Source organism: Onychostoma macrolepis, chromosome 02 (assembly GCF_012432095.1).
Source record: "Onychostoma macrolepis isolate SWU-2019 chromosome 02, ASM1243209v1, whole genome shotgun sequence".
Taxonomy (NCBI): Eukaryota; Metazoa; Chordata; class Actinopteri; order Cypriniformes; family Cyprinidae; genus Onychostoma; species Onychostoma macrolepis.
In genome coordinates this window covers 9,537,411-9,565,158 of record NC_081156.1, presented here as the reverse complement: position 1 = coordinate 9,565,158, position 27,748 = coordinate 9,537,411, and the positions used below count along the sequence as shown (strand labels likewise).

Genomic DNA, 27,748 nt, shown 5'->3' with positions numbered 1-27,748 from the left:
TACCATTTTCAGCAGTTTTGAACAAATGACAGCAAAGTTTGTCTTGAAATTGTCCAATACGTCATGGGGAAAAAAATGTTAATTATAATTTAATATTAAATAAATAATGTTATATGAAAATAAGTGTCTAACAATAAAGATACATCTCTCTTCCTATTTATGTATTATTAAGAGTTTGTTGTTGTTGTTGTTGTTATGTCACACCAGAGGACAAATTCATGGTACAGTTCAGTAAAAATGTTATATTGTTACGTTATATTTTCTCAAAGATCAGACTGCACACTACATACATAATATACATTTCTTAAAAAAAAAAAAAAAAAAGTTATTTTATAAATTAAGAAATTTTACAAAAAAAAAGCATTTTGTCAACTACCGAAATACACTTAAAAATTATTATTTGGTGGTATGCAAATAAAAGCGAACCGGATAACATATGTGACCCTGCAGCACAAAAGCAGTCATAAGCAGCACAGGTATATTTGTGGCAATATCCAACAATACATTGTTTGGGTCAAAATTATACATTTTTCTTTTATGCCAAAAATCATTAAGATATTAAGTAAAGATCATGTTCCATGAAGATATTTTGTACATTTCCTACCGTGTTCCTACCGTAACAAACCATAGCTTTCAGATTATGTATAAATCTCAATTTCAAAAATGTGACCCTTATGACTGGTTTTGTGGTCCAGGGTCACATTGATGTATTTGTAAATATTAAACATGCCGGTAGGCGGCGCCAGCGCGAGCGGGTTTCCCGTCAAAAGCGGCGAAGAAGACATCAGACATGGCGCTGTTCAGTGTGGCGCTCGTGCCGGTTCGCGCACTGGTCACTTTAAGGAGAAAAACTCTTCAAATTAATAAAGACATCTGGTCAAACTGTACGTCTGTATGTCATTATAGGAGTAAAACTGGTGTCACACATAAACTTAGGCATTCTCCGCCGGAAACAGTTGACAAAGGTAAGACATGTGAGTGAATGCGAACACATCATGTAACAGACTCGTGAATGTCAATACAAGCGCGTTATTATCGCACAGGTGGCCCTGACCTCCTCCGAGAGTTTCCTCAGCCGAAGAACCTGCTGTACGTCACGCTGTCCAGATCTCTGGGTCTGTCCGATCTGTCCCAGTATATCCAGTACAGCTGCTCTGATGGAGAGCTCAAGGTTAGACTCTCGTCTGCTTTACTCACTGATTCTGAGGATGGCGGTTTATTTCTCTTGCATTTGACGTTTTATACGTGACGCAGATTAATTTACCATCATCTGTCTGTGTTTCCATTGTGAACTTGGATTTGTTTTAAATAAACGTGACCCTGGACCACAAAACCAGTCATAAGAGTCTTTTTTTAATTTAATTTAATTTTTTTAAATTGAGATTTATGCATCATCTGGAATACGAGATAAAAGTATTTGAGAAAATGAGGGAGCAAAAAAATCAAAATATCGCGAAAATCGCCTTTAAAGTTGTCCAAATGAAGTTCTTAGCAATGCATATTACTAATCAAAAATCAAGTTTTGATGTAGGAAATTTACAACATATTTTAATGGAACATGATCTTTACTTAATATCCTAATGATTTTTGGCATAAAAGGAAAAAATAATAATTTTGACCCATACAATGTATTGTTGGCTATTGCTACACATATACCTGTGCTGCTTATGACTGCTTTTGTGCTGCAGGGTCTCATAATATTATTATTATTATTATTACTATTTTTAAATTGACTTTGTCATTTGATGAAGTGAATTTGCATTTACTGTTTACTTTGTAATCAGTTTCAGTCAATTAAATCCTTGTTCTGTATTATATTATAAATGCTCCGTGTGTGTAGAGAGCGACGGTCACACTTCACTGGCCGGTGAGGATCGAGACCGAGGGCTTCGGGTCACGTAAGGTGGAGGCGGAACGGCAGGCAGCAGCCGCGGCTCTCTGTAAACTCAGAGTGAGTGTGTTGTGTGTAATATGCTTGAAGGAACAGTTCACCCAAAAATCAACATTTGCTTAATATATGCACACTCTGTTTATCCAAGATCAGGATGAGTGTGTTTCTTCATCAGGTTTGTAGAAATGTGTCTCTGCATCAGTGTCTCATCAATGGATGCTCTGCAGTGAATGGGTGCCGTCAGAATGAGAGTCCAAACAGCTGATAAAAACATCACAATAATCCACAAGATAAGACGTTTTTAACTAAAATACATAATGTCCGTAATTCATAACGCTTCCTCCAGTGAAAAAGTGCATCTGCTGTTGTCTCTCACATCAAAATCCAGCCACATATGTGTTTAGAGCTGTTTTGGCTTGTAGACGGTGCTTGATCTGTGCAGATTTCTCTCCTGATTCAGACCAGAACACTTCTTCACTGGAGGAAGCGTTATTATGGACTCGAGTATTTGAGTTAAACACGTCTTAATGCTGGATTAGTTTCAGCTTTTGTCTTCTCCAGATGTTAACTGATGGACTGGAGTGGTGTGGATTATTGTGATGTTTTTGTCAGACTCTCATTCTGACGGCACCCATTCACTGCAGAGCATCCATTGCTGAGACACTGATGCAGAGACACATTTCTACAAATCGGTTCCCATTGCATTTAATGTGAACTATATGGTGGCTGAACTACAGTTGAGTGTTTTACCTGAAATTGAAAATTATTTACTTACTCCAGTGTTGTTCAGGAATATGGCCCGATATAACCTCCCTTCGCCCTTGGAACACTAAAGAAGAAATTCTCAAGAGCTTGCTTTTCAGCCTTTTCCGTGCAATGATAACCATGAATGGAGGCACAAAAGCACCAGAAAAGTTTCATAAAATTTGTCCATACTACTTGTACACTATATTCCAAGTCTTTTAAAACCATTCACTGATCCACTTAACCATTCAAATGTGAAAGTAATTTCACAAATAAGGTTTGTTTTCTGTGTTTACCATATATGATTAGAAGACTATTTGAAGGTTTAGTAGTCCTGAAAATTGTGCATTGTGTTTTTAGGAGCTAGGGGTCCTCAGTCAAGGAAAGCAATCATCCGTAACAGGAATGATGAGACAGAAAGGGAGCCAGACGTCTGTCTGGGAAGATGAAGAGGATGTGCCTGTCTGTGATCGTCTTGAATCTAAGCTTTTTCAGAAGAAAACACGGAAGGAAAGAGCCCAAGGGTAGTATAATACTCAGCCATAATAAATACACAGAGGAGCCATGCATATTTATTTATTTGTTTCCAGCTTTCCATGTGCTCTTTCTTTGCTTTCAACTTGATGCTTCCTGGTGGTAAAGGAAAAGAGCTTATTGGCTACTACACAGTTGGCATTACTACATGCATCATCTAGTGTAGAGATATTTTGGAAATTGATGTCCTGCCTAGACAAAGTGGTAAACGAGATGCCTGCGTGGCAGGAGTCACGAGTGGGCAGGAATACTATAGTATGATTCAGTATCATACTTTTGTGTAAATATGACATGCTATTTGAGATCTAGTTGTACATGTTTGTGCATTTGGCATGATCTGCATCTGTATCTGATATTTGATATGTTACAGGCCAATAGAACAGGATCCAGCAGTGACTGAGGCGCTCTCCATATTTCCAAAGCCAAAGGCGCTTCTTGCCAGCGTCATTCAGGTGGCCACGTCATCCAACAGAGTCAGAGTAAGTTATAAACCATTACTGATCAGCACACACATCTGACAGATAGACACTGATTTTCCTTTTTCCTATAAACACATAGTGGAGGCATATGTTTTTTAAAAGTTTCCAGCATGTCAGTAATAAGTGTCAATATTTAAAATGCATGCACATTATAATGAAGCACAACATTTACCATTTACTGGTCAAAAAGGATTTACAATACTTTTGGATTGCTCCCTTCTTGTAAATTGGAAGTGGATTCAGACGGCAATTAAATTACCACAAGACCTTAGTGTGACAAACAAACAGTAGGTAAATCAGCCAGGAATTTTTACGCGGTTGGTGGGATGAAAAACACAGCCATTTTTGATTCAGATGGCAATAAAATCACTGACTATTCCCTGTAAATGCTAAAAGCACCTTATATTCCCATGAGTAACAATTACTGTCCAAATATGGCTTAAGTCACATCAGTTAACAAATGGGGTACCTCAGGGCTCGCTGCTTGGCCCCCTTTACTTTTTAAAATGCACAAAAATCAATAGGACCTATTAATCACGTACATTTTGCTTACAACATCACTAACAACAAGCTAACAGATAATATAATAATAATGTTTTCACCATTTTCAACTTCTGTGCACTGTTTGTTTCTTCATTCTCCCGTGTGTAGGAGCTGCTTCAGTACAGAACTACCGGTGGGAAGGTGAAGACGTGCGTGTTGACCGTACGCTGGCCGGAGAAGATGACCTTTACCGCTGATGGCCGGCGCAGACTGGAAGCGGAGTCAAACGCAGCAGCACTGGCTTGTCTCAGGTTTAAGGTTGGGCAAAAAACATACACGTACATGAGAGTCATTTGTTCATGATTCAGACAACACAAGTCGTGCTATGTTTATTTTTGCATGTCGTCACTGTATGAAACACAACTGTAATCTGGCCACACTTGATGTGCATCTTGTCAGAAATAAATTAATACAAGTTATTTGCACCAACAAACTTATTTATTGAATTTGAGAACTTATTCATTTCTGAGATGTAAATTAATGCACCATCGTCGCACTTTTTGAAAACCTATTATTTTCACTCTGCAAACCATAATTTGGAAAGCACTGCTCTAGAGTGTCCCTGTGGTTTAAAACAACCTATTTCTGATGAGCAATATTCTCCTGTTGTGTTAAAAATCTCAGTGTGTTGGGGTCAAATTGGTTTCAATGCAGTTTGACAAAAATCGTCATTATGAAAAACACCTAAAGAATCATGTAAAAACAGAAAACCGTTATTGTAAAGACTACAACAGACTTGTAACGTAAAACATCCGTTGTGAAACTCTGATAGATGAAGAAACGGCAAATTCTCCTTGAATGATTCAAAAGACAAGTCTCAATTTCATAAGTTCTTGTGCAAATCAAATTCAAAATTTTTGAGTTTGACAATCTACATTAAAGGTTTTCATGTTTTGCTAACTGACTCTTTTTGTTATTTTTATTTTTTTATAGTGTTGACTTTTGGCAAATCATGTGGAAACCAATGGGGTTCAATTTGATCCCAACGCAAATGATGTAACCAACATTTTGGCCATGTGTCGAAATGCATGCACATTCATGACACTAAATGAGAACAATTGATGCAATTTCATAAAGAAAGAAATAGTTCTTTATGAAATTGATAAAATAAATAATAAATAAAATGTCAAATAAATAATAAATAAAAAAAAATAAAAAAAAAAAAATGTTTAGTGTGTCAAGCAGTTTAAAAATCTAATTCCATAGTTGTGAAGGAACTGACTCTATTAACAACCCTTTTCAGTAGGAACCCTTTTTCATTTAAAGTCATCTATCACCAGTTCTGATGTTCACTACTTGACTGCTTTGATTCTGTCCACAGGAGCTGAAGCTTCTGGACGAGCAGAACAATCCTCTGACTCACGCCAGGTACCATCAGCAGAAGGTGCGTGAATCTGGAGAGAGACACAGACGACCCTGCCGTATCGAAATACCCACAGATCTAGAGCAGAGGGTTCAGGAGTACCTCGCACAGGTGAAGCGCATACAATCTCTCTCTGGACCCATGCTTTGGCCAGTCAGGATTTCACTATGTAAAGAATGGATATTTCATAAATAATTATGTGTGTTAGAATATAGATGCACTCACATGATTTTTATTTGGCTAGTGTATGAACTCTGTTACAACTTAAATACAAGCATCATACTAAATTACAACCAGTCTTGCACTGAACTGAAAAATCAGTATTGACAAATAATATTTTGGGGGGATTTTTTCGATAACGATAATTAAATAATGTTCTGCTGAGTGTGTTTTGTGCTGTTTCCTTGGCCGATTTAGGCCTGTTATGGATAAATAAATTAAACATTAAAACCGCCAGTAGGTGGCAGCAAGTGCCTGCTTTAGTGAGTGATTCATTGAATCATTCTTTCAGACAATTTGTTCAAAATGACTGATTCATTTAGAAACAATGCAAGCGAATGGATATTTGAATCATTGACTCAAATGATTTGTTCAAAAACAGATTCATTCGGCAATAAGACACTGCGTTATTGATCTGAGATGCACAAATGTTCTGATCCGGCTTTATTTATTTTGTTGGTGAAACAGAAAAAAAATGATAATATTGTGTCTAAAATGAATGTCATTCAAAATTAACTAATTGTTGAACTGTATTATAAAATCAATATCAATGTCACATTTTCAATCAAGCTCAAGCACTAATATTCAGGAAAACAGCACTCTTGCTTGTGTGATATTGCTTAAATATCTTATAAAAAAACCGTATTTTTTGCTTTCATAACTTGAGTTGCATGGGCATTTGAACTGCAATCAAATAGTCTTTATCATACAGTCAGTTTTTTTTTTTTTTTGTGCATAAAAATGTCAGCACACACATTGTTAAAACAACAATTACGATATCATCATAGACAGTAAATATTGCAGCCCTGACGGAAATGTTTAGAATGAAACGGACACCTAGCTAATAAACAAGCGAAAAAATCCAGCAGTGCTAAAGAACAAAATATGCAATAAAGTAGTTTTGTCATGTGATGACTGTTTGATATGTTTGTTTAGTATCCAGTGGAGGCTGAGGTTCAGAAACTGTGGGATGAAGAGGAGCAGCGGTCAGTTCAGAAGGAGTCATCCGCCAGCACAGATGATGATGATGATGATGATGATGATGATGACGATGATGATGACGACTTCATCACAGATGCTATCACCGGTAAGCCGTACCGCGCTTTACGCCCCGAGGAGGCGGAGAGTCTCAGCGATCACCTGCTCAACCTGTGGATGAAGGCGGGGCCTGGCCGAGGGGCGGAGCTTCCCGTGGACTCCTATAAAGAGAGCGTGCTGGACACGGTGAGGTCCTCACAGGTGGTTGTGATCGCCGGAGAGACAGGCTGCGGGAAAACCACACGGATCCCGCGCTTCTTGTTGGAGGGGCAGGTCAGGAGAGGAGAGGGGGCCGAGTGCAACATCCTGGTCACGCAGCCTCGCCGGATCAGCGCCGTGTCTGTGGCGAACCGAGTAGCGCAGGAGATGGGACCCGCTCTCCGCCACTGCGTGGGATACCAGGCAAGAACATACAAGACATTTCAGTCTGTTCAGATATGCAGGGCTTGAAGTTCTCCGGCACCGTGCCGGATCTCCGGCGTTTGGCAGCGTAAAAAAAGATAGTTATACATAAAAAAAAAAAAAAACTTGTTGATATTACGTTCGAGTTCATGAGTTTGCCTACCAATAGTGTGAGAGGAACACAGCTTTCACTCTCAACCAAACTAACATTACTAGCCATCAGAAGTTTTTGCTCTTATAAACACGAGACGCACGTAATAGCAGAAGAATGGAAAAGAAGCGGCTGCGTCTCGAGCGCGCGGCACATTGAAAAGAGGTGCACAGGTGTCTGTCTAGAGCCATATTTACATAGAAAAGCTATTAAAAAAGCAACAGAGCTCAAAATAATTACGTCATCTCCATAAGAACTATATGATTGCCAGAACAAATTTACCGGTAGTTTTGAAAAGGATTTTAATTTATCAGTAAAGACTGTATGTGTGAAAGGGGCTAAACTCTTCCTCTGCATATGCGGTGAGTTTACGTTCATCTGGGAAAACTGTTATCTCACTAGATTTGTAACGTAAATCATTTATAAACCTGTGCCTTAAATAATTTTATAAACCTTATAAATATTTCTAATTATGCAATTGATTGTACATCGCGATTTCAAAATAAAAGTTTCTGACTTTGCATGTGGCCAAACATTACGATTAAATGGATTGAAACGTCGTTGAATCACATGAAACATCACCAGGCCGTTGGCGCCCTCTGCAGGTATTTATTTTATAATATAGGCATATTATGTGTATTTTAACAGTGAAACCATGTAATTAACAATAATACCATGTAATTACTTGATTTTGATACTTTATTTGAGCCAATTATTATTGCCTCACATTAGTTTATATATAAATATAATCATATTAAAGCCTGTTTTTCAGCTCATAACTTTGCCATAGTATCCTTTCAAATGTTAAAGTTGCCACAGTCATTGTGTTCTTTGTGTGTGCAGCACTTTATTTCTACCATTTTGTTTTATTAGTTTATTTATCAGGTAGTTTCAAGGAAAATCATTTTCAATTTTTTTATTTTTCTTTGTTTGTTTGCCAAATAACCCTGTGTATGTGTTGTTGTTTTTTGACCTTGAATTTTCATTTAAACTGCCATAGCTGGATTTTTCCAGTGAAATGACAGACTTCTCTCTGGTGATTGTATGCATGATTTTTTGAAAGATTTAGTGCGCTTAAATCCTGGCTTCATTCAGATCCGCCTCCATTTTAATTTACATTTCAACATCCAATCTACCATTGATGGATAGAACCCTGATGGAGAAGTCCCTGCCCATTTTTTCTTTTTCAATAATATGCGTCATGCATACAACATAATAGGCTTTTTCACACCAGGGTTATATTATAATTAACTAAAACTAAAACTATAAAAAACATTTTTGTTACTTGAAATAAATTTAAATGAAATTAAAATAAACAAGTAGACGTATTTTAATTCAGCTAGTTCCCAAGGAGACATTTATCATTTTTATTTAGTTGAACTTTGATGTGATAAAATAACAAAAAAAACCTATAATAAATAACAAAAACAAACAAAAAAAGACTAAAATTAAAAAAAGTAAATAAAAACAATCTAAAAGCAAGAAAAACAATAATGTTTTATTTTAAAGGGGTCATTGGATGCAAAATTCACTTTTACAAGTTGTTTGAACTGAAATGTGTGTTGGCAGTGTGTGTACACAACCACCCTATAATGATAAAAATCCACCCATGTTTTTTTTTAAAATCCCAATAAATGATAACCCAACAACAACTGTTGATTGACACGGCCGTCTCCTAAAAGATTCAGATGTTCTGTTGTTGGATGTAATAATGAACATAGCAGTCGTCATTTACTCTCGACATCTGAGCCGCTGAAGGTGCAGTAGATTAGTTTTGTTTTTGAAGGGAATGCGCCCCCGATCTGCCTAAATGTTTGTTCGCGCAAATCATTCGTGATTCAACTTCACCTAAAGAAGAAGTGAATATCAGGGGTTTTATGAATATTTGCAAATCGCCTTTCCTAATAACGTGCTAGTTAGCAAGTTCCGTGGCTAAAGTAAACGGTCTCATGAGAACGGCTCGTCATCCCACGGAAGAGAGGGGCGGGGTCAGCAGAGCTCATTAGTATTTAAAGGGACATGCATCGACACGGGTCGCTGTGAACAGAGCTGTTTTTGACAGGGTAAAAAAGGTGTATTTTTACACTACCATTTAGAAATTTTAACCAAAATATGTTACAGACTTTTCATTAAGACCCTAAATAATCATATCAACTTGTGGAAAATGGGCATCCGATGACCCCTTTAAGAGTGCATTGCGGTTATGTTCTGTATGTACTTCAATACCATTTTTTTTTTCTTTACTTGAAACTCCAAAAACATTTGAAAACGTCATAACCTGAGTTGCAGTGTTATTTTAGTATCATTGAGATACTATTATAATATTTTAAAAATAGTTTTGTTATTTTAGTTTATTTTACTGTAATTTTGTTACATTTGTAAAAAATTTTTAAATATAGTCTATATAGTTTCTATTCATTTTAATTTCATTTAAATTTTTTTTGTACATATTCTAGTATTTTTTTTTAAAACTAAATTAAAATAAGAAATGCTGGCAACTAGCTAAAATAAAATGTTTTTATTTATTTCAGTTCAAGTTTATTTAATTTCAAGTAACAAAATGCTTTTTTTAATGGTTTTAGTTAACTGTAATAACCCAGCCTCAGAGCATATAATTTTATTAGTATTAATTTTTGTGATTAGAATAGAAAATAGTCGCCTGTTTCTGAACTACAGAGTTTTCTGGAGCCAGTTTTTTTTTTTTTTTTTTTTTGGTTTTGGTCACACTTTATATTAAGGTCCAATTCTCGCTATTAACGCACCATTAACTATGATTTTGTCTCAAACTCCTAATTTGCTGCTTATTAATAGTTAGTAAGGTAGTTGTTAAGTTTAGATATTGGGTAGAGATGTTGAATATGGTCATGCAGAATATGTGCTTTATAAGTACTAATAAACAGCTAATATGTTAATAATAGGCAGGCTAATAAGCAACTAGTCAATAGTGAGAATTGGTCCCAATACTAAAGTGTCACTTTTTATAAAAAAAAAAGGCTTTAGTTATACTTATGGTAACACTTTATTTTTGATAGTCCACTTTAGACATTCTACTAACAGTAAGTAACTTTGTAACTACATGTCAACTAGCAGTCATTAGAGTATTAGTAGACCGTCTGATTAATATCTTCTAACACTTTATTTTGATGGGTCCACAACATACAACATACTGACTATCAGAAACTTTGCAAGTATATGTCAACTTATTCTACTAACCCTAAACCTACCCTACTGAGAGTTAGTAGACATGTAGTTGCAAAGTTACTTCTAGTTAGTAGAATGTCTAAAGTGGACTATCGAAATAGTGTAACCATACTTATAACCGTAGTATAACTTAATCTTTCTTCAGAGCATATAATTTTATTAGCCTCTAATAAATCAAATCAACTTAATTTTTGTGTTTAGGATAGAAAGAATCAGCTGTCTCTGATCTCGAGAGTTTTCTGGAGTCTAACAGCTGTCTCTCTCAGGTGCGTCTGGAGTCGCGTCCCCCGGAGCGCAGCGGCGGCGCTCTGCTCTTCCTGACGGTCGGCGTTCTCCTGCGCAAACTGCAGTCCAACCCGGGTCTGCAGGGCATCAGCCACGTGATCGTAGATGAAGTGCACGAGAGAGACGTCAACACGGACCTGCTGCTGGCGCTGCTGCTCTCCTCGCTGAAGGAGAATCCGGACCTGCGCGTGGTGCTCATGAGCGCCACCGGCGACACGCAGCGGCTTGCGCAGTATTTCGGCGGATGCCCGGTGGTGCGTGTGCCGGGATTCATGCATCCGGTGCAGGCACGGTTCCTGGAGGAGGTGCTGACGGAGATGGGTCGAGCTGTACCGCCGGCGAGCCGGGGGAAGAGAGACGGAGAGGTGCGTTCAGATTATGGGTGTCACGGTTCTCAATATTATATCAAACCGTTCGGTACGACATCCACGGTTCGATACGTGCTTGTGAATTGCGGTTTTTCAGTTTTGCGTTTAAATAATAGACATGTGTTATATTTCTCTCAGAATTGGCTCGGTGTGTGTATGACCGTTAGTTCACGTGCTGAGATGAGGAAACACCTCCCCGCTTATATTTGAAAAAGCAACACACGCCAAGCATCCAACAAAAGAGAACATTATAACTTTTTACTTCACAACATCAGTCGAGTGTTTGAAATAATTTTCTTTTGTGATCTGATGTGGCTTCGTATCCCAGAATGAGGCAGAAAATGATTCTATACTGTAATAAAGGCTATGTGATTAGAAATGGCTTACAAATATACTTAATCATTGTGAAAATACCTGAGAACACAGATAAGCCATATATTGTCGCAGGCGAGTGTTTATTGACCTTACATTTCATCATTCAAAACGTTTAATGTTATCTTCCTTTTATTCATTTACAGCAATAGCCATGCCTTATCCATATTAGGGATTTCCTGGAGCTTCATCAGTTCTATTACCTCTGTGATGCATATGTGGATTTTCTGCACGAGGGCGCCCTCTGGTGTCCAGTATGAACGAAACACACAGTAAATGTGTTTATAGCGCTCAATAATGGCCAATCCATCCTATTTTGGGCAAAAATTGGAAAAATAACACCTCTCTCAAAAGAAATGTTAAGCAGACATATAATAATCCACACTTTTTTTTCAGCGTACAGAGGTTTACAGGAGTTTTTTGTTGTTAATTTGTTGCAAAAAAACACTCTGATGTGCCAAGCTATCAGAACCGAAAACCGTGGTTAAAAACTGAGGTACGAATTGAACCGTGGACTAACTGTATTGTTGCCTCTCTAGTTCAGATGAAGCCTCGCATGGTTCATGTTTTTGATTGTGTGCAGAATCGCTAATATACAGACAGCTGAAAGATTTCCTTCTGTTCTTTGTCTCAAGGAGGACAATGTCACTCCTGATCTTAATCTAGTGGCTGATGTGATCGACCACATTCACAGCAACAGAGAGCCAGGTAAAGATGAAAAAAATCACACAATTTTAGGCTGATGTGATTTAATCTGTGTAAATGCACTGTTATATATTAGAGCTGCATGATTAATTGTTAAAAGATCGCGATCTCGATTCAAACATGCATTCGATCCCATTTCTAAATGACAACGATTCTCCCGTGTCTATTAAACCTTCGGAAAACATCATGATACAGGAACATTACATGACACCGAGAGCAGTCAGTTAGCATGTTTAGGTAAGAAACAGCTTCACAAACCATCTTTTCAACTACATTATTTCTGTCATTATCACAGAAATACTGGGATTACAGTTTATAGTTCAGATATAAACATTGATGTCTATGGTAGCGATCAAAATAGAGCAAGTCATCTTTTGAAAGTAACTGCTTCAAATAACATTTGTGTCGATGTTAGGTGGCAACAAGTGACTGTTAAAAAATGCATTTGTCATTGAATCATTCGTTCAAAAACACTGATTCATCCAGTAATAAAACAAGTGAAGTATTTGAGTGAGTCATTGAATCTTTCATTCAAACCACTTTTTCATAAGTTTAATATTAAAAATTGTTGTATTAAATATTATATTTTAAATGCATATATTAAAATGTTTAACTCAAATTAATTAAACGCTTTTAAGTAGACTGCAGCAATGATGTTTTGTTTAGTTCAGAATCGTGGGAGAATTGTGATCTCTATTTGAGACAAAAAAATTGTGATTCTAAATTTATCCAGAATTATGCAGCTCTATTATATATATATATATATATACAGTTACAAGTGTTAATATACAGTAATATCTGCTGAAAGCTAGGGGTGTAACTGTACACAAACATGGCGGTTCAGTAAATGAAATGCCACATTTTGTTTACAAGATGTCTTTCCGCAGTTGAAAAACTTGATTTAGTGATTGCATGATTCATGAGATGTTCATTCATGTTTATTTCACGATAAAACTAGTAGTAAAATGCAAGAGATGATGGCGCTGCTGTTTGAACTGAGGCTTTATACAGCGATCTGTCGCACCAAAACAGCATTTATTGCTTGAATTTTCAGAAATAAAATGGAGATAATTTTAAAGATGAGACTTTGTTTCTTATCAAAAGTAACAATATATAAAACTGGAAGTTTCCAATGAAGTTTCACTTGTACAGTGGTGAAAACAATGCTGTAGTTGTTTGGTACACATGCGTACTGAACCGAAAGACCCGTACTGAAAATTTTAATACATGTATGATTACACCCCTAATGAAAGCAATTATACACACAAACACCGGCAGTTTCTGCATAGGAGCAAATTTAGAGAAATGTTATTGCATCACTTAGATGCTCTGCAGTGAATGGGTGCCGTCAGAATGAGAGTCCAAACAGCTGATTAAAAACATCACAATAATCCACAGCACTCCAGTCCATCAGTTAACATCTGGAGAAGACAAAAGCTGAAACAAATCCAGCATTAAGACGTTAACTAAAATCCATAGTTCATAATAACGCTTCCTTCAGTGAAAAAGTGCATCTGCTGTTGTCTCTCACATCAAAATCCAGCCACATATTAGTTTAGAGCTATTTTGGCTTGTAAACGCTGCTTGATCTGTGCAGATTTCTCTCCTGATTCAGATCAGACCACTTCTCCCTCTCGTGTACTGACTGACAGTGTTTGCTCCGCTGCAGGCGCTGTGTTGTGTTTCCTCCCAGGATGGCAAGATATTAAAGCTGTGCAACAGAAACTGGAAGAAAAACCTGCTTTCAGATCCGGCTCACAGTTGATTTTACCGTGTAAGTACAGCAGATTAGTGGTGCACACACTGCCTAATTTCATTAAAGGGATAGTTCAGCCAAAAATGTAAATTCTGTCATTAATTACTCACCCTCATGTCGTTCCAAACCCGTAAGACCTTCGTTCTTCTTCGGTGATGAACTCCGAGAGCTCTCTGACCCTCCATAGACAGCAAGGGTCCTAACACGATCAAGGCTCAGAAACGTAGCAAGGACATCATTAAAATAATCCACATGGCATCAGTGGTTCCACCGTAATTTTATGAAGCTGAGAATACTTTTTGTGTGCAAAGAAAACAAAAATAACGACTTTATTCAACAATTCGTCTCCTCCGCGTCAGCACCATTGTGGAGAGTACCACATACGTATGCAACATATGTACATGGATAAGTTGTTTACGCTTTGATCTGAATGTAAACAATGTATCTGCATGCATACGTTGTTTACATATGTGATACTTTCAGAGAGTTCTCGGATCTCATCAAAAATATCTTAATTTGTGTTCTGAAGATGAACGGAGGTCTTACGTGTTTGGAACAACATCAGGGTGAGTAATTAATGACAGAATTTTCATTTTTGGCTGAACTATCCCTTTAACTCCTTTGTACTGTATCTTAATCTACGTTGACTGTTTATAAATCACATCCGTCATTTTGAGGCTGTTTTCTCCGCAGTGCACTCCAGTATGGCCGTAGCGGACCAGCAGACGGTGTTCCAGCGTCCTCCAGACGGACAGAGGAAGATCGTCCTGACCACAAACATCGCAGAGACCTCCATCACCATAGATGATATAGTGCACGTGGTGGACGCCGGCTGCCAGAAAGAGCAGAACTACGACCCCAGAACCAAGGTCCTTCACCCGCCTTAACCCTCATAACACATTTGCAAATGCATAGTTTTTAGTAGGACTGTCAGTTTATCACGTTAACTTAATTAATTAGTTATGAAAAAATAACGCGACAACTCCATAAATACAGTTATGCCCTAAAATTCAAGATATCGGGGCAAAAAATGCCCCTATCACATGAGCAGCGAGAGCAATATCACACGAGTGCTGTTTTTGTCACGATTATAACGAATGCAAATGTGATCTTAACAGTTTAGTAAATAAGAAGTTAATATTGTGTTATATTTTAAACACAATATTGTGTGTTTTTGTTCAATTTTGCCAATGGAAATATTACCTGTGCGTCTGAGCAACACAGCGGTGTTTAATTTCTGAATGAATCCACGTTTCAAACGAATCGTGTGAACTATTGATTAAAGACCTGTTCATAAAGTCATTTACTGAATTCTTGAATGAATCAGTCATTTGAACGAATCGACTCATAAAGACGTTTACGCCACCTGCTGGTAGTTTTAGTTTCTTTAGAGTATCATTTCATTTATTAAAAAAAAAACATTAAAGGGATAGTTCACCAACAATAAATAAATTCTGTCATTTACTCACCCTCATGTTGTTTCAAACGTGAATGACTGACTTTCTTTTGCACAACATAAAAGAAGGTATTTTGAAGAGTGTCGGTAGGAAAGCTGTTTTGGTTACAAGTGACCTTCATTGCATGAACAATAAATACTGAGATGTTTCTCGAATTACATTCTTTTATGTTCCATACTTTAAGCCGTTTTAGTCTAAATGTTTAACACAATAATAGCTTTACATTATATTTTGGGGGTATTTTCACAGCCAAATTTAGTTTGCGATTTAATTAATCGCAGCACCCTGTAATTAATTAGATTAGAAATTTTAATTGACTGACAGCCCTAGTTTTTAGTAATGGAATGAAACTTTGCAAATGCTTCAAGACCTTCAACATACACATCATGTTGTTTTTTTTTTACAAATATTTTTTTTAAAAGTTAAAACTACTTAAATGAAAATGTTACGCATTTTGCGTTCTGGTCATTTTAGACCCGGGTATGTATGGAGCACCATTAGGTGTCAAAAATATGTTTTGTAAAATTATTTGAAATGTTACTGTCAAAAAAACACTTGTAAAACATTATTTAGCCTTTTCTCCATATCTCACTACTCACTGTTTTCATCTGAAAGTAAACGTTTTTGCAAGTAAAATGAATTATTATTTTTATGAATTAATATTTGTTGTTTTGATAGAAATAAATATGTAGGTTTAAAAAATGTGCACTGTTTTTGAGCATTCATGATGAGTTATAAATTCAAAAGGATTTAGTTAAATTTCATTTATTCCAATCTGGAAATAGATTATTTTTGTATGAAATCAGATTATATGTTCTTATACATTTCATGTAGTGACATTCAACTAAACTTTCTCATAAATATTGAAATAGAAAATCTTTTTTTTTTTTTTTTGGTGGTTCATGTGTAATTTTGAAAAGTTTCTAAAATATTTAATTTATAAAAAGGGAAAAATGCAGTAATAACATGGGGTAACATTCAAACATTTTTTTTTTTTCCACATTCACGCATTAAGTTGAGTAATTGATACACTGACTAATTTATAAAACGATGATGGAGCCTGAATGTGAAAATGGCATTCAGTTTTTGAATGCATTATGAATGTTAAGTTATGAGGATCTCGGTGCAGTAAATGTATGCGTCTGAAGCTGACGGTCGCTGTGCGTTCTCAGGTCTCGGGTCTGAACACGGTCTGGATTTCACAAGCAAACATCACTCAGCGAAGAGGAAGAGCGGGCGCTGTCAGCCCGGCCATTCATACCACCTCTTCCCTCGAAAACAGCTGGAGAGCATGGCCGTGTTCCCCATCCCGGAGATCCTGCGCACCCCTCTGGAGAGCGTCGTCATACAGGCCAAGATTCACTGCCCGACAGCAAAGTGAGCAGCAGACCACGCCAACAAACCTACTGGAAAAGCTTTGATCGGCTTGCTTTAAAATTCAAAAAAGAGGCTCAATTTGAGTCTGTTCTCTGCATTAAAATCAGTTTACTGGATTATTTGAAAACACATTGTTATTCTTCTTCCTCATGCAGGCTTTGGACTTCCTGTCACAAGTGCTTGATTCCCCAGATACTCAAGCAGTCAAAGCTGCTGTGAAGACCCTAATGGATATTGGTAAGCGTTTTTATTTTTGGTAGCACTTTATTTTGATAGTCCACTTTAGACACTCTACTAACAGTAAGTAACTTTGCAACTTCATGTCAGCTAGCAGTCATTAGAGTATTAGTAGACCGTCTGTTTAATAACTTCTAACACTTTATTTTGATGAGTCCACAACATACAACTTACTGACTATGAGAAACGTATACTACTAACCCTAAACCTACCCTACTGAGAGTTAGTAGACATGTAGTTGCAAATGAATGAGAATTAGTAGTTACTTATATTTAGTAGAATGTCTAAAGTGGACTATCAAAATAAAGTGTAACTGTATTTTTTATAGAGTAGGGCTGTCAAAGTGAATCATATAATTTCACCCGTTTTTTTTTTTTTTTTTTGCATATGTTCCATTTGAAATGATTCCTCTTTCATTCAAAACACACTGAACCTTTGAGAGCAGCAGCAGCATCTCTGTTCAGTTCACAAACACACACTTGATTCACACACAACATCTTGTGTGTATCAGTAAATGATGGAGATGATAGTATTGATACTCTTAACATGATAGTATTTAATCTCTCAAAAAATCAGTTGACTGATGTGTTTCTCGATGAATGTGTTTGTTTGTCCGCTGATTGTAAACACTGAATTAAGCGGCTCATAATTTCCAACCAGGCAATGGAAAAAAGGTTTCCCATATACCAAATAAAATTAAGGATCATGTAAAAGTGTTTCCTTAGTAGAATTAATACTTGAATGAAAAAAAAAAATCCCAATTTTTTTGCAGTATTTTTTAAATGTACTAAGAAATTGAATTTGTATATATGTGACCCTGGACCACAAAACCAGTCATAAGTGTCGATTTTTTTGAAATTCGGATTTATGCATCTGAATAAATAAGCTTTCCATTGATGTGATTGAGAAAATCACCTTTAAAGTTGTTCAAATGAAGTTCTTAGCAATGCATATTACTAATCAAACATGAAGTTTAGATATATTTACGTTAGGAAATTTACCAAATATCTTCATGGAACATGATCTTTACTTAATATCCTAATGATTTTTGGCATAAAAGAAAAATGGATAATTTTGACCCATACAATGTATTGTTGGCTATTGCTACAAATATACCCCAGCGACTTAAGACTGCTTTTGTGCTGCAGGGTCACATGTCATATTTCATAAATTACTGTCTCAGACTGTATATTTTATATTAAATGCTACACTGGACAAAACAAGCACCGGTTTCTTTCAGAAACACAGATTGTGTCAGTGATTCCACACTGTTGTGTATTAGTGAATAATACTTTTTTTGTAGAATGAGTCTTGACCGTTTATATGCATTTATGCATGTCTTTATATTTTTATGCCAGTTTGAAGGGTACGTTCTATTTTACGAACCTCTGTTGCGCTTGAATTATGAACGGCTTCATTTAATATGAAGGGCTGATTCACACAAAATGTGTTTCTGCCTTCCACACCACTGCTTCAATTGTTTTTTGACTTATAGACTTATATCTGTGCTGCATGCTGCTGTTTTATCAGCGTCTCATGCAGGAGTTCTGTATATTAAATTTGACACAATAGAAAAAAATCAAGTCAAACTTTTTTTTAACTTGAAAAATGCGTTAAGAATTGGACTCATAGTTTTATAAATACAGTACTATCAACTAACAAACCTCAGTAACCAGAGACACAGTTACATCCAGTGTTATTTTAGTGTCCCTCATATACTACACAGATGATACCAACCCCAAAACAGCATACACAACTACCACGTTTTGCTATAAGTTTAATCACAGCATATAATCATTGCTGTTAATAGTGTTCACCGTCTGTTTGATTACATGTCATTAACTTACTGCATGAATTTTACTAAATAAATATAATGTAGAAACTTTAAAACCGAAACTTTTTGTATCATGAAAAGTGCTATACAAATAAACTTGAACTATTGTAGTTTTTGTTAATATTTTGATTTGGATTTTTTTTTAATGTCTTCGTTTTAATAATTTTGTTGTATTTTTTTTATTTTTTCATTTCTGTATTTATTTATAAATATCTATATAGTTAAGTTTTAGCTTAGTTTATTTTAGTACTTAAAATTTATTTTATTTCCGACAGCTGCCAAGTAAACATTTCTCATTTATGTTAAGTTTTCATTTAAGTTTTTTATTTTAAGTAAAGGATTTTTTAGTTGACTAATAATAATATGTGACCCTGCGGCACAGAAGCAGTCATAAGCAGCTCAGGTATATTTGTATCAATAGCCAACAATACACTGTATGGGTCAAAATTATACATTTTTCTTTTATGCCAAAAATCATTAGGATATTAAGTAAAGATCATGTTCCATGGATATATTTAGTAAATTTCCTACCGTAAATATCTCAACTTCATTTTTTATTAGTAATATGCATTGCTAAGAACTTCATTTGGACGACTTTAAAGGAGATTAAAGTCTTTTGCACCCTCAGATTCCAGATTTTCAAATATTGTCCGATCCTAACAAACCATACATCAATGGAAAGATTATTTATTCAGTATCAATCTCAATTTGAAAAAATGGACCCCTATGACTGGTTTTGTGGTGCAGGGTCACACATGTTGATCTGAGCGGGCTTCATCAGCATCGTGTGTGTGTGTGTGTGTGTGTGTTAAAGCGGATGCTGCTGCTGTTGTGTGGTATATTGCAGCTCTTGCTCTTCTCTCTGTGGTCAGGTGTGCTGGACGCCACTGAGAATCTGACGCCGCTGGGCGAGCGTGTGGCCTGCATGTCGTGTGACCCGCGTCTGGGGAAGGTTTTGGTTCTCTCGGCGCTGTTTTCCTGCGTTCTTCCCGTTTTGTCTGTGGCGGCCTGTTTGACGCGAGACCCCTTCTATAACAGCATGCAGAACCGGGCCCTCGTCTCCAAGGTCAGAGAGCCTCTCGAGGAGCTGATTCTGTTCGTCTGTGCCAGCATCCATCCACACGCTCACTGTTTTGTGCTCTTGTTTGTTCCTGTGGTTTGCTGTGGTCTCTGCAGGCCAAGGCGGCTCTGAGCGGCTCCAGCTGCAGCGATCATCTGGTCTTCAGTCGAGTGGTTCAGAGCTGGAAAGAGCAGCAAGGCAAGGAGAGCAAGCAGGAGTTTCTGGACACATACACTCTGTCTGGAGCCAGTCTGCGCTTCATACACGGTGAGACGCACAGAACTGATGCATGATGATAAAACTAGCCGAGAATCACTGACATAGGAAACTATTCACACTATATGGCCATCTAATAAAACTGAATTAAAATCTCATTTATACAACTGTTGAGGCCATCTCATATTATTATGAGCGTGCGGGTCCATGCTGAGTTTATGTAAATCTTGTGAACATTATCCTTTATAATACCTGTATATTCAGGTCCCAGAAGAAAAACATTTAAACATTTCTTAAAAAAAAAATAAATAAAAAATGCATAGTATTTTAGTAAGGAAATGAAACTTTACAAACACTTCATGACCCTTAAAATACACTTTTTTTTTTTTTTTTTTTCAGATTTTTTACAATTTATTAAGAGATCAAAAATTACATTTTTTTTAATGGTTAACTCTAAGTATATATGGAGCACCATTAGGTGTCAAAAAATACTTTTTGTAAAATGATCTATAAAGTTAAATTTGTGTCCAAAAAAACTATATATATGCGCATACATTGTCATTTTCATATAATATGTTCTTATTGATTTCATGCAGTGATGCATTGAAATAAGATTTCTTATCCATATTGGAAAAAGTCAATCATCATCAAATTTCAAAGAATTTCTTTTTTTTTTTTAATTAATAAAAAGGGGTAAATGCTGGATAAGTATAAACCTTCACTGGCATTCAGACAGACAAAGCATTTGTGTTTGTTTACTGCTTTTGTAAATTGTATATTGGCCATTTCTCTTAATGACATGCTTGAAGATTAATCATAAAATGCCCAGCCGGTTTCATGTTGTGATGTTAATTGAAATAAATAAACTCCTCTTGGCTGTTGTGTGTCTCTCAGGCCTGATGCAGCAGTTCGGGGAGAACCTGTGTGAAGCGGGTCTGGTGGGTGGTTCTGCTGATTGTCTGCGTCTGTGGTCTGGTCTGAATCAGCACAGTCAGGAGGAGCAGCTGGTTAAAGCCGTGCTGATCGCAGGCCTCTTTCCTCACCTCATACAGGTGCAGCACACCTCCCTTTAGTGTGTGTCTACATACATTTAGCAGTTATGAGCACAATGAGTCGGAATGTGCAGGGTCTAATTTTCAGCTACAAGCAAAAGAAGTGAAAAATGTCAGATTTGGTCAAATCAAGCCCTCTTCTAGCGATCCCAATGCTCCATATAGTAATTAAACTTCTAAATTGATATGTATTTGTACATTTTCTGAGAGGAGCACCAAGTAACTTGTATGTTTGTTGTTGCAAAGTGCGCTGACTGACATTTGCAAAGCGCATGCATAAGAGTGCGCAATCTCCCTATAAAGTACATTGCTGTGAAATATGCCTTGGTGAGATTCACACAAACATAAACATAATCTGTTAAGTCTTACATGAGTTTAGTTAATGTTTGGGGAAAAATCTGATGTGTAACATTATATTGGATCCATGCATTACAGCAGGTCTTAATATAGATCCGTCTCAGTGTGAATCACACATTAAAAGAAAAGACTGAATCACTCGCTGCTCTTGATTAAACTACTGTTTATATGCATCTTTATTCTTATTTTTAATAACAAAGATAAAAATTTAAAATAGTAATATAGTAATTATTTTTAAGAAATCTGAGGAAAATATGCAATGTTTCTTGGTGACTTTATTTTCTTTGGAATCTTCAGAAAACTTTAAAATCAACTCTATCGCCTTCAAACGGCTGTAACTCAGTCATTTTAAGTCATATTCTCCGTTAAAATACCTTCAAATTCATATGTGACAATAAAAAGAACTAATTTTTGAGAATTTGCTCATTCCGACTCATTTTGCCAGCACGGGTCACACATTTATTTTGTAATCCGATCATTTCAGACCTTATTGAAAGATTCAAGCAGATTTGAAAAGTATTGCATGAATTAAAATTGCACTACAGTCAATTTTGTTTTGATGCATGATTTCATGTAGACATGCCTGAATTGTTTTACTGTTTTAATTGGGCAAAACCGTATTGATTTATGTCAACACATAAATCAATGACCCACAGCACAAAAATAATAACTGTATCTGCAGCAAACGCAATTTCAGTTTTTCTGTTCACATCTATAATATTTCTGTACTTCATCAGGTGAAAAGAGGCACAGTGACCAAAAGTGGAAGATTTCGGCCGGAAAGTATTTCGTACCGTACAGAAAGCGGCCCTGTGCTTCTGCACCGCTCCTCTATCAACAGGTAAATACATAAAGAGTCACATACAGCTAATAATAAAACAGGACTTCTGCACCAGTTCAGTAGATTGACTTTGCTGTTTTATTGTTTCAAGGCCACAGCATGCATATATATATATATATTAGGTGCTGGTCATATAATTAGAATATCATCAAAAAGTTGATTTATTTCACTAATTCCATTCAAAAAGTGAAACTTGTATATTATATTCATTCATTACACACAGACTGATATATTTCAAATGTTTATTTCTTTTAATTTTGATGATTAGAGCTTACAGCTCATGAAAGTCAAAATCAGTATCTCAAAATATTATAATATTTACATTTGAGTTTGAATAAATGACCATCCCTACAGTATAAATTCTGGGTATCTCTTGTTCTTTGAAACCACAATAATGGGGAAGACTGCTGACTTGGCAATGATCCAGAAGACGAACATTGACACCCTCCACAAAGAGGGTAAGTCACAGAGGGTCATTACTGAAAGGTGTGGCTGTTTACAGAGTGCTGTATCAAAGCATATTAAATGCAAAGTTGACTGGAAGGAAGAATTTGGGTAGGAAAAGGTGCACAAGCAACAGGGATGACCGCAAGCTTGAGAATACAGTCAAGCAAAGCCGATTCAAACACTTGTGAGAGCTTCACAAGGAGAGAACTGCAGCTGGAGTCAGTGCATCAAGAGTCACCACGCTCAGGCGTCTTCAGGAAAAGGGCTACCAAGCCACTTCTGAACCAGAGACAACGTCAGAAGCATCTTAACTGGGCTGTGGAGAAAAAGAACTGGACTGTTGCTCAGTGGTCCAAAGTCCTCTTTTCAGATGAAAGTAAATTTTACATTTCATTTGGAAATCAAGGTCCCAGAGTCTGAAGGAAGAGTGGAGGCACAGAATCCATGTTGCTTGAAGTCCAGTGTGAAGTTTCCACAGTCAGTGATGATTTGGGCTGCCATGTCATCTGCTGGTGTTGGTCCACTGTGTTTTCTGATGTCCACAGTCAACGCAGCCATCTACCAGGAGATTTTACAGCACTTCATGCTTCCTTCTGTTGACAAGCTTTATGGAGATGCTGATTTAATTTTCCAGCAGGACTTGGCACCTGCCCACACTGCCAAAGGTACCAAAAGCTGGTTCAATGACCATAGTGTTACTGTGCTTGATTGGCCAGCAAACTCGCCTGACCTGAACCCCATAGAGAATCTGTGGGGTATTGTCAAGAGGAAGATGAGAGACACCAGACCCAACAATGCAGAAGAGCTGAAGGCCACTATCAGAGCAACCTGGGCTCTCATAACACCTGAGCAGTGCCACAGACTGATCGACTCCATGCCACGCCGCATTGCTGCAGTAATTCAGGCAAAAGGAGCCCCAACTAAGTATTGAGTGCTGTACATGCTCATACTTTTCATTTTCATACTTTTCAGTTGGCCAAGATTTCTAAAAATCCTTTCTTTGTATTGGTCTTAAGTAATATTCTAATATTTTGAGATACTGATTTTTGACTTTCATGAGCTGTAAGCTCTAATCATCAAAATTAAAAGAAATAAACATTTGAAATATATCAGTCTGTGTGTAATGAATGAATATAATATACAAGTTTCACTTTTGAATGGAATTAGTGAAATAAATTTTGTTTAAAAACAACTTTTTAAAAAACAACTTTTGATGATATTCTAATTATATGACCAGCACCTGTATGTATGTGTGTGTATGTGTATGTATATGTGTATATATATAAAACACCATGTAAATACAGCTTTAATTCAAAATCTGAATTTCTGCAGGAAAATTACTTTTGAAGAGATTTAATCAGTATCAAGTTTGTTTTGATATTGTACCTTTATGTTTTCTATTATGATTTTTACCTCTTCACATCAGAAATGAGTACCAATGCTTGCTACCAGCAAAACCATAAAAACATGTTTGTTACTTAATTAACGGTAACTGAAATAAAACGCATTTAAAAAATATAATAAAATCAAAATATATGTTAATATAAATATATAATCTTTTATTTCAGCTCGTTGCCAAGGTAACACTTCTCATTTTCTTTTAATGATATTGAAATATGGATTATTTCAATATCATTTCAAATTCCCCAATTGTAAATCGCTTTGGATAAAAGCGTCTGCAAAATTACTAAATGTGGATTAGACTATAAAATATAAAACTATTTAAAAAAAGAACTATAAAAATAACAAAAACACAACTAAATTAATTCAAAATAATAATAAAAATTAAAGCAGTAGCTGAGTAACACTGCAGACTTTCCACTTTGACTTCACACTACATACAAACAGAAGTAAAGAATCTCCCTTTTCTGTCGTTTAGGAATAAAAGTATGTTTGATGGAAATGTGCATCATTTGAGTATCTGTTCAGCGTTAAAGTGTTTCTTGTGTTGATTTGAAGTCGTGTGTGATTTCAGGGGAAATCCGGATCTGTCGAGTCGCTGGCTCACCTTCTTCTCTGCGGTCAAATCAAACGGTCAAGTCTTCATCCGAGACTCTTCAGTGGTTCATCCGCTGGCGCTGCTGCTGCTCACCGACTGTGACCTCAGCGAGAGAGGTAACGCCATGCCCAGGCACTTCACTTTATACTCGTTTCATTTTATGTATGTGGTTGCCAGATATCAAGTAATCAGAGCTTCTTTCTTTCTTTGAAAATACACATTTTCTGCCATGTTTAATCTATATTCCTAACCTGGCAACCCTTCACACCTGCTCACACTTGCACTGCAGAAAAGTGCTGAAGATCTGAAAACAGTGACAAACATGTCATTTGTAGTTGATCTCGACTATGTGGAAATAATTTGGAATTAATATTAGGAGTGCCACTGTTTTCGTTTTAGGAGAGAACCTTCCGAGTTTCACCAGTTTTTATAATGTAGCAAGTGCGTTAATATTTCTGCTAATATAATAAATCAGGAAACTAGATGAGGTCAAATAAACCATGTGTATTAGTCGATATACACTTGATTTGTGCTTAAACATGAAACTGCAGTTATTTTCATGTAATTGACAACACAATTATAATTTGAGCAAAGTAATTGCAATTATCAGTTTAACCATTACGCAGCATGACTAATAAATGTGACCCTGGAGCTCAAAAGCAGTCATAAGAAGCACAGCTATATTTGTATCAATAGCCAACAATACACTGTATGGGTCAAAATTATACATTTTCCTTTTATGCCAAAAATCATTAGGATATTAAGTAAAGATCATGTTCCATGAAGATATTTTGTAAATTTCCTACCGTAAATGTATAAAAACTTATATATCAAATCGATGCATGTTTGCGCTGAAATGTTTTGTAGCTGCAGCAGCAGTGATGATGTTTTTCTTTATTTCGGTTCAGTTGTTGGAGATGCTGTGGAGGTGGTGTTGTCCGGTCACACACTCATCCGATGGGAGTTTTCTCCTCGCGTCTGGGAGTTACTGTGGGATCTGCGCACTTCCCTGCAGGCCATGATCCACCGCAGTCTGCGCCGCTCACGACGCCAGCCCTCCTCAGACGACAGTCAGGACAGAGAGCTGATCGCTTTATTAGTGGAGCTGCTCAATAACACCGAGTCAGAGTCCATCAGCGATCAGGACGAGATCGGCACAGAAAACATTAAAGCTGACAGTCTGTAAAGTCCACGTATGTGTCTGAGACACTGAGAAATGTTATGACATTCGAAAAGAATGGTGGTATTTCTCATTAATAGACTATGTAAAACCCGGAGCGTGTTTGCACAAAGGTATTTTCATAAAGTTTGGGAGACGGAAATACTATCGAGCTGTAAGGATGTGTACATAAGAATGTATCCAACTTGAAGCCAGCGTTGTGTCAGATGATTATGAAAACTGCTATAATACTAAACTACAGTAGTCAACATTTGAAGTGGATCAAAAAAGTTCTCTTAAGACAAGAACGGGTATTTTTTTGGTCTTAGGACAATTTTGAACTTTTTTTTTTTTGATCCACTTCAAATGTTGACTACTATATGTTGTGTGCTTGTGAGGGTGGGGGATGTACAATAATGTAACATTTTGATTAATTTATTGTCCAATTAAAGATGTCCAGATCACACTTTGTGTAATTTCAGTGCTCATTTTCTGCACATTTAAATTTTATGAGACGACACCGTGCTTTGCGAAAGTATTCACACCCTTCATATTGTTTTTCTTCTACCTTTTCTTTTTCTTTTTTTTTTTTTTTAAACCTTAAAGTTCAAATTACTTTTTTCCCCACAACAGTCTATATTCTACATCCCATAATAACAGCAACCACACATTTATACAAAATTTAGTAAAAATTAATCATCGTGGACCAATGTTAGTTTAATAGTGTTTTCTGGAAAGTTTTCTTTGGTGAGCTTTTTTGAAAACAGGTTTCCACCAAAACAAAGTTTGTCTGAGCCAAATTGAGTTTGAAATGACGTCACACCAAGTATATCGAGGCATTAGGACCTCACCGACATAAAATGCAGCTGGAATAGACATAAGATCTCGCACCCTGTCAAAGATTTTGGTGGTCAAAACTTTTATATGTTGACTTGCTGCATTAAACATTTTCAGTTTACTCAGTTAAATTATGTGAACAATGTCTTTTAACGTTGGCACTTCAGTTGACAATTTTCAATGCAACAATCAACATAAAACACTTTTTGACTTTCCTAATCTTTTACAGTGTACAGGAGCACGTCTCTTTGTCCTAACTGTATGGACTAGTTGTTTCACACCTTTACACACAAACCGTTGACCGCAAAATAAGAGCTGTCAACATGATGTTTAGTAATTTCTCTTTTACATTGTGTGCATACAAGATATCTGATTGAAAATGTCACTGATTTCTTGTTTCCTTGCTGTCATCGCAGGCTCGTTTACCAACATGAGATATTAACATGACAAGCTGCATTAACAGAAACTTTTCTGTCATATAGGCTACTGAATTATAAAATCAGCTATGGATTAAAAATGCTTTGTGACATATATTGCATTTCAGTTCAATTCTTCAGTAAAGGAGGAAGCAATAATAATTACAAGTGAAGGAAATGAGAGAGAACTCATTCCAGGTGTAATCAAGTCCAATATTTTGAACAGTGTCTGCTATCATCCTTACAATGTAAGAGCAAAACAAAAAGAAAATCGCAAAGCTTCAGTCTGTGAAAGTGCCAAAAGTCTAATATGTATATATACTATCACTAAGTTCTGTTGAAAAATGAAAGTAGAAATATATTACTTAAGTTAAACCCTATATCTAGTTGGAAAAAAAAAGTGCAGAA

At 36.4% G+C, this 27,748-nt stretch overlaps 1 protein-coding gene across 1 annotated transcript; it reads left to right on the top strand.

Annotated features, from left to right (window-relative positions):
* Positions 1 to 757: 757 nt before the first annotated feature.
* On the top strand, positions 758 to 26,441 carry dhx30 (DEAH (Asp-Glu-Ala-His) box helicase 30). The gene is given in 21 exon segments (XM_058762076.1): positions 758 to 965; positions 1,044 to 1,171; positions 1,841 to 1,951; positions 2,996 to 3,159; positions 3,540 to 3,648; positions 4,300 to 4,449; positions 5,513 to 5,665; positions 6,710 to 7,213; positions 10,832 to 11,215; positions 12,226 to 12,298; positions 13,965 to 14,069; positions 14,745 to 14,920; positions 16,681 to 16,738; positions 16,741 to 16,889; positions 17,041 to 17,122; positions 19,829 to 20,022; positions 20,133 to 20,283; positions 21,127 to 21,284; positions 22,379 to 22,482; positions 24,905 to 25,044; positions 25,837 to 26,441. Coding segments are annotated over 21 exon segments (3,546 nt in total). The 5' UTR covers positions 758 to 790; the 3' UTR covers positions 26,115 to 26,441.
* Positions 26,442 to 27,748: the final 1,307 nt, after the last annotated feature.